This window comes from Phragmites australis, chromosome 6 (genome assembly GCF_958298935.1).
Source record: "Phragmites australis chromosome 6, lpPhrAust1.1, whole genome shotgun sequence".
Lineage (NCBI taxonomy): Eukaryota > Viridiplantae > Streptophyta > Magnoliopsida > Poales > Poaceae > Phragmites > Phragmites australis.
The window spans coordinates 96,186-104,076 of NC_084926.1; the positions used below are offsets into that span (position 1 = coordinate 96,186).

The following is a 7,891-nucleotide window of genomic DNA, read 5'->3' on the forward strand; positions in this document are numbered from 1 at the left end:
TTCGTAAAACTCTTTTTTTACCTTAAATTTCAACTCTTTGAGGTGTTTGATACCTCAAGTTCATCAAATAACATCCTTGAAACTAAATCTTATACGCTAGCAAACCATATTAGTCCTATTAACTATATTAATATTAATCACCAAAATTCAACGAACGAATGCTATGATCATTGATCTTACATGCGTGTGACCCGATATGGTTAGTTTTGGTCTAGCAGCATCTTAGCTCTGATAATGATGATGGGTGATTTGAAGGGCGAAGGTGCGCATCGAGCGAGAGCAAAACCAAAATAAGAGGCACGTATGTTGTCTTATCAACAAGTTTATCAACAAGGACAGAACTGGAATTTTTCATCAGTAGAGCTAATTAAATAGAGATGCATGAAGCATTTTTAGGAAGAAATCATTTCCCCCAAACTTTTATTTATTATTTAATAAGCCCATTAGTGAGCGCTTGAGGCATCCTATCCTTTGCTTTCCCGTTTTCGAGGGGCAATTATCATCATACTATTAGTAAATTTGCACTTTAACATGTCAACGACATCTAGAATCAGGTATTTGGGCACACTAGGATTTCATCACAAGTGGTATTTTGGCCAGTTGCCCCGTTTTTAGAACGTGGGGCTCAATCAGGTTGGGTGGGCCCACCAATGGACGAAGAGTCGGAGCCGCATTCGCATCCCCGCGTCATCGTCCACCGTATACTCCGGTCCTCCGTCTTCATTGCACACAACCAAACACCAAGCAAGCAAGCAAGCAGAGCGAGGCCATCGAGGATGTCGAGGAGCCCGCAGCTGAGCCTGAGCGGCTGCAGCTCGCTCTTCTCCCTCTCCAGCACCAGCACCAGCCGCGACAACGACAGCGCTGCCGCCGCGCCAGTGCCCGTGCCGCTGTCCCTTCATCCGCTTCTGCCCCCTCGCCCTCCCGGCCCTCTTCTGTCGCTCAGCATCGGCGGCGGCGGAGACGAGGAGGAGGAGTACCTGCAGCTGGGCGGCCTGGATCTGCAGCTGATGGGGGGCGGCGGCGGCGGCGGCGGCGGCGGCGACGACGACGACGAGCGCAAGACCGTCCGGATGATGAAGAACAGGGAGTCTGCGCTCCGCTCCAGGGCAAGGAAGAGGGTAAGTAATTAAAGTAGCTACCTTTATCTAATTAATTAATCCGTTAACTAATTTGGATTCACTTCAGCTCATAAGCATACCTCGATTGATTTTGGATGCATACAGGCGTATGTGCAGGAGCTGGAGAAGGAGGTTCGTCGCCTGGTGAATGAGAACCTCAAGCTCAAGAGGCAGTGCAAACAAGTCTCTCTCTCTCTCTCTCTCTCTCTCTCTCTCTCTCTCTATATATATATATATATATATATATATATATATATAAATAAAAAATATATCCCTTCGTTCTTCCTTCATTCACCTCCATATCTGATGAAAGCATGATGATCTATGGATGCTGCAGCTGAAAGTGGAGATGGCTGCACTGATCCAGCCGAGCAGCAGCAAGAGCAGCTCCCAGCTCATCAGAAGAACCTCCTCGTCCACTCGGCTCTAGCTCCCGACTCCATCTGCCACTGCATACTTGTGGGTTGTTGCATCCACTACTAGCTCCTCCTACACTACAGCTCCTGCTCCTGTACGTACTCCTACCAGCTCAAGAAAAATGGATGGATCAAGACTACTCTGCTGCATAACCATAGAGTAGCACGACTTGTAGCTTATTATTATTAGGTGCATATCCCAAATCGATGGATGGAAATGTTTCAGTATTTGCGCGCGCGCGGCTTGAACTTTTGCACTTTGCAGCCCCATTAGCCTGGGCTGCTGCTCTTGGGTTGGGTTGGCTCTTGGCTCACTTGCTCGCTGCTTGTTCTATCAATTACAATATATTCACCACTCCTCTCTGCAAATCTTTATGCATGAGAGCTTGACCTGCAAAGACTCAAGAGTCCTAGCGCCTTTCACTTACTTATTAGCAGTTGATTCCATCTTGGATTGGATTATCATTATCAGATAGTTTAGTAACTCCGATCCGTTGATTTAGGATTACTGATTGATCTTCAGTACTAGCACTAGTATCAGTTCAACAAATTAAAACACCTTCAAACTCTCAAAACCAACCCAATTTTGTTGGCATGGTAATCTACGTCATCACCGTGCTCCTTGTTGAGCCCTAATCATCCTAATTGGACTGAAAGGCCAAGGAATAGCTTGGTAATATAATTGCCAGCTGTTGAGAGCAGAAATTAAACCTAGAGACGGGTTAGGTTTAGAAGAGTGGTGTGAATGGGTTTGATTACTCTTGTATTTTAGATCCAAAGGATCAGGATAGGTAACTTACGGCGTGTTTAGTTTGCCGGACTAACCCTGATAGATTTTGCAGTGGATGACTTGGAAAGGCTTGCTGGGTGGCTTAGGAAGGATAGGTTGCCGGGACGGTCCAGTGATGCAATCCCAGGCTCGGTTTTTGGTCCGAGAGACCTTATGGTACGGGTGTAAATTGTTGTCGAACCAAAGGTATCTATGGACCCTTTTTAGTTTAATTAATTATATTAGTTTTTGTAAAATTTACTCGATTTAAAAAAAGTAGTGTTTATCTACTCATTCTCTTTAGTTTAATTAATTACCTTATTTAAAAAAAGTAGTGTTATTGATTTAAGTAAAAAGGGTCGGTGGGTACTCTAAGTTTACTTCAGGTCTATTTTTTAAATAAGGTATCTCTAGTTTAAGAAATTTGTAGAGTTAAAGCTGAGAGAACATTAGAGGTATTTGGGTGAGTTATTTTTATTTATATTCTAAAATAAAAATATATACTTAAATCACTTTATATTCATCTATAAACACTAGATCTGAAGTGGATTCTGTAAAAAAAAGATCTCAATCCAAACAAGTTGTTAAGGAATTGGAGACTAGACACTCATAACTCATAAAGAATCCTCTTTTTTCCATTCATCCGTATATACAGTGTGCACCATAGTGGCTGGCCATGCATCTACCAACTACGTACGGATCAAGCTAGCTAGCTACTCTATGCTTGGTACATACATGCTTACTGCTGTGGTGCGTTGATTAGGATCTAGTAGTCGAATTAATCTCGCAATGCAATGCAATGCACGTTCTCCATTAACATCTGTGGATGTCAATAACAGCATCGACATCGGCATGGTTGTGTTGAGGAGGAAGAGGATGGTGCTTCCATGTCCTCATCTTGTGCTTGCGGTGCGCGCTCATGTGCTGCTGCAGCACCAGCACGGAGCCACAGCCCACGATGTCGTCCGAGGCCAGCAGCTCGCCGACGGAGCCCAGCTCCGGGCACTCCTCGTCCCAGTCCCCCATGCCGCTCGTCATCGCGCCTCTGCCCCCGCCGCCCTTGCCCACGATGAAGAGCGAGCACGTCCCCGCCACGGAGCTCAGCGCGTTCACCGTCTCCGCGCCGTTGCTCACGAACCTCTCCGTGTACGACACCTGCCCTGGCGCCACAAACCTCGCGTACAAGTTCGCCATGAACTCCTCGTCCTCCATCGCCTCCCTCTCCAATTGTTGAGAGCTCCTTCCACCGGCCGGAAGAAGCAGGAACCTGCACACCGTCACGCTCACCGACGGGTGCACCGCCAGCCGCGCCGCGTACGCCACCGCCTCTCTGTCGTCCGCCCCGCCCATGAACACCGCCACCACCTGGTGCACCCTGCTGCCATCTCCCTCGTCCGCCACTACGCCACCCAGGCGGCGCTCCACGAGGATCCCCACCGTGCATGGCGCCCTCTGCAGGATCCGCTGGTTCAACAGGCGCCGCCCCTCGCGCCGGCACACCATGCGCCCGTCATACCGCTGCTCCTTGTGGAAGGGCACGATCACCAGCGACGCGCGCGCGTCCTCCACGCCATTGCGCACGTCCGCGTCCATGGAGGCGAGACTCGAGATGGCCGTCATCTGCCGCACGGGGATGGCGTTGTCGTACGTGAAGGCGGCCACAGCCGCGGCGACCTGCTCGATCTCGCGCGCGCAGCCCCACTCGTCCTCGCCCTCGCGGGCGGCGTCGTGGTACAGCTGGTGCGTGATGGCGTACTTGCGTGACGTCACGAGCTCCACGAGGTGGAGGAGGTACACGGCCAACGGCGCGGTGCCCTTGGAGAGGTCAGCGAGCGTCAGCATTGGGTGGACGCCGCCGGCGCTGTGGACGCAGACGAGCACGCGGAGCTCGTGGTCCGCCCTCAGGTCCTGGAGGCAGTGCGAGTGATAGCGGAACGCCCGGCGATGCTGGCGGACGATGGCCGCGGACGCCGGCCCGGCCATGAACGTGTTGACGATGGACGACAGTAGGAGCACCACCTGCGCAGTCTCGCTCCAGACTCCGACCTTGTCGCCGAAGTTGATGGCGAGGATGTCGGAGTAGCCCTTGACGTTGAGCAGTGCGCCCAGCACGACGGCCTCCCGCGCCGCGATGCCCAGCACCCGCCCCGCCAGCACTGTGCCGGCCACCTTCCCGGCTGCGCTCAGCAGCGTGGTGAAGGCGACGGCCACGGCGAGCTGCCCCGCGGTGAAGCGCCCGATCTGGGCGAAGTCGAGCCTGGCGCCGATGGCCCCAAAGCAGAGTGGCATGATGAGCTGGTGCACGGGGTAGGCGAGGCGGTCCACGATCGTGCGCGCCGTCGGGCCTTCGCGCGGCATGGCGAGGCCGATGAGGAAGGCGGTCATGGAGGCGCTGTACCCCACGACCTGCTCCACCAGGGAAAGGCCCACGATGAGCAGAAGCATGCCGCACAGCTCGTACTTGCTGATGTACTGCCGCCCCCGCTTTAGCCGGTTGAGCAGCCGCGCCGCCCACGCCGCGACGCTCATGGCCACCCATACCGTGAGCGCCATCCACACCAACACCGCCGCCTTGGCCGGCGGGGAGGATGGCGGCCCCCCCTCTCTGGGCGTGGTGCCGTACACGGTGTGGCTGACGAACATGACGCTGAGGGCGGCGAGGCTGGCCATGTCGTTGGCGAAGGCGGCGCCGATGGCGAGCTGACCGGTCTCGGAGCCCGTGAGCTTGAGCTCGGTGACGATGCGGATGAGGACGGGCGAGGCGGTGCTGGTGAGCACGAGCGCGAAGAGTGCAGTGGAGGCGTAGAGCTTGTCGGGCTGGAAGGGGCCCTGCCCCGGGTGCAGAAGGCCGTAGAAGAAGGGCCCGGCCAGCGCAGCAAGTAGGAGGCAGAGCGCGGAGCCGCCGCAGGCCAGGGCTAGCGAGCGGCGCAGGTTGTGGCGCAGGTAGCGCAGGTCCAGCTCGAGGCCGATGAAGAACATGAATACCATGCGGACGAAGTAGATGGTGCCGCTCAGCACGCTGCCGGCGTCCTGCATGCCCAGCTGCCGGAGGTCCATGGCGCGGCCAAGCACCGTCGGCCCGACCACGATGCCGGCTAGGATGTGGGAGATGATGCTCGGCTGGCCGAGGCGTCGAAGCGCGGAATGGAAGAGGCCGGAGAGCGCGAGGACGGCGAACATGATGCCGGTGACGGCCATGATGCTGGCCATGAAGTAGGCGCCCTCGCCGACTTCAGCGGAGCATTTGACATCGCCGTCGTCTGCCATCACATCAGGTTGATCGACGGATCATGGATGGATCCAACTCCTCGGGCTTCAGCCGGCGAGGCCTTCCGGGCGCGCCTCCTTCTTGAGCATGTCAATTTCCACTTGCCTATATATGGGGTTTGGTTTGGTTTGGTTGGGTGGTGCATATTTGGCCGGCGGCGAACCATCAGACCAGAGCGCGCACATGCATGTATTCATGCATCAGCCTAGAGCTGGGACTTCGGCCATGCTGGGCCGGCCCTTTCAGGCTTCAAGCTCTTTGGGCTGTACCAGGATGACACGAGAAGTTGTTCGAGTTTTTTTTTTTTACATTTTCTAACTTAAAAAATTAAATAAATGGCTCTGGATGAGAAAATTTACAGAATAGACATCTACCGTCCTCTCAAAGGACTACAGCCTTTTCAGAGGGTGTTAAGGATACCACGATGATAAACATAGGCCTTACCCCCTTGCAGCCAACTGAGAGGACTGGTAAGGTACTGTTCCCCTGATGAATAGTTATCAGCACTTAATTTTCTCTTCATATCTCCTCTGTTTAAAATAGTGGTCTTCTGTTGCTCCAAAAATCTTAAATTTTTTTTTACATATTCCACAATCCATGTGCAACATATTTTAATTGGATTCACTTAAAAATCATGTGTATAATTTAAACTAAAATTCTGTAAAAAAAGGTACTTTTATAACTTCTAGAAATTGTTAGGGCATCAAATAAATTCCTAAAAATCTAGAAAATTTACTAATATTCTTCTAATATAATGGAATAATTTCTAAAATTATTTTCAGCCCTAGGTTTTTTATATGTTTGAATTCAAATAGAGTTAAAAGAAGAATATCACATGAAATTATAAAAATACATATAAATGGAGCATTACAAAGGAACTCACTTTTTCACCATATAACCTAGGACTGAAAATAATTTTAGAAATTAGTCCATCATATAAGAAGAATATTAGTGAATTTTTCTAGATTTTTTGAGAATTTATTTGATACCCCTAACAATTTCCAGAAGTTATAAAAGTATATTTTTTAGAGAATTTTAGTTTAAATTATACACATGATTTTTGTTTCGCGGATTCGAAACAAACTCCGCTTCGTATGCTCGAATTGCTGTATATTGTAATTATATCTGTATCACGGGCGTGCCAGTATACTGTCGTATACGAAAGAACAAGAGACAACTGTAATTGAAACACATAACTTTATTCATTCATTACCGAAATCATAAAGTACAGTTTCATATGATTACAATGTCATTCCCTAGTACAAACACACGCGCTATCTGACTAAACTTCCTGCGATTGTGTCCTGGTTCCCGTGGCCTCGCGAAGCCTCCGGTTAATTACATCTGCAGTGCCAAATTGCAGAATACCTCCGATTAAGCTGCACTGCTGGTCGTCGTGTAAAGGTCATCTCTGAGTCTGCAAGGCTGTAGTCACACGCATCACAGATAAAACAAAGTGAGCGTTAGACAATAAAAGTAGAAGACGGGACAAACAGTTTAGCGTGAGCTTTATGGACTGTTTATACATCCTGGGTCATCATCGGTCACACAGGCCTCAGACATGTAGTCCCTCATCATTGGTCGTGACCTCAGGTATTACAAAAGAACAGAGGGAGAGAGAGTCTAGCTTACACGGCAGATCACCAGCTACAACCTCGCGGGAGCCCGGTGAACTGCGGTGTTTCTAAACTCCTATCTATGACCTCTAACTCCAGCCCTCAAGCAACTTAACCACGAAGGCAAACACCACAAAGGCGAAGGGTAATAACAATGTCAACTGAAAAAAAAAAGCGACCACACTGCCGGGCCTCAATTCGCATCATCAGCCACGGGAACATAAATGACATTAATTCATCATCTTTAGCAAAGCCATTTCAGGTACAGGTCATTCACATTAGACATAATGCATCTAAGCTTTCATCATCGAGAGCCAGCAGGAAAAGCTCCCAACCTTATAGCACTAAAAGATGCCACCCACCTCACAGGAACCATGAGTAACAAGAACAGAGAGCCACCACTACTAGAGAGGCAGCAACAGATAACCGACAAAGGAGCCATACAGGCATCAAGGTCATCACAAAACAGCAGTAGGATTCAATGTGCCGGAAAGTAGGGGGGGGGGGCAACATCAGATTGCCAACGACCACCACTAAGCACATTGAACTAAGCTCCCAGATCAGCAAAGGCCAGCAGATCATGGCCTTCAAAGATCAACACAAGTATACACCCACGGCAGCAAGGGCCCGCAGATCAGGTCAGAACCAAGTGAACAGCAACAGGGTAGCAGAGGCCGGCAATAGCATTAGGCAATCGGTAA

The 7,891-nt window shown here is 50.4% G+C and overlaps 2 protein-coding genes across 2 annotated transcripts; one reads left to right on the forward strand and one right to left on the reverse strand.

The window, feature by feature from the left end:
• Nucleotides 1-635: 635 nt before the first annotated feature.
• On the forward strand, nucleotides 636-1,630 carry LOC133920826 (bZIP transcription factor 27-like). Its single transcript, XM_062365389.1, has 3 exons — nucleotides 636-1,121; nucleotides 1,227-1,304; nucleotides 1,459-1,630. The coding sequence occupies exons 1-3, from the start codon at nucleotides 651-653 to the stop codon at nucleotides 1,549-1,551; spliced, it is 642 nt and encodes a 213-aa protein (XP_062221373.1). The 5' UTR covers nucleotides 636-650; the 3' UTR covers nucleotides 1,552-1,630.
• A 1,489-nt stretch (nucleotides 1,631-3,119) lies between these two features.
• Nucleotides 3,120-5,573, reverse strand: LOC133920745 (cation/H(+) antiporter 15-like). Its single transcript, XM_062365339.1, has one exon. The coding sequence runs from the start codon at nucleotides 5,571-5,573 to the stop codon at nucleotides 3,120-3,122; it is 2,454 nt and encodes an 817-aa protein (XP_062221323.1).
• Between the last annotated feature and the right edge of the window lie 2,318 nt (nucleotides 5,574-7,891).

Bases quoted from the DNA above. Each gene is read 5' to 3' on its own strand.
- LOC133920826 (XM_062365389.1), top strand. From the start codon at position 651: ATGGACGAAGAGTCGGAGCCGCATTCGCATCCCCGCGTCATCGTCCAC. The intron at 1,122-1,226 runs GTAAGTAATTAA...GGATGCATACAG, and splicing joins GCTCCAGGGCAAGGAAGAGG to GCGTATGTGCAGGAGCTGGA. The intron at 1,305-1,458 runs GTCTCTCTCTCT...TGGATGCTGCAG, and splicing joins TCAAGAGGCAGTGCAAACAA to CTGAAAGTGGAGATGGCTGC.
- LOC133920745 (XM_062365339.1), bottom strand. From the start codon at position 5,573: ATGGCAGACGACGGCGATGTCAAATGCTCCGCTGAAGTCGGCGAGGGC.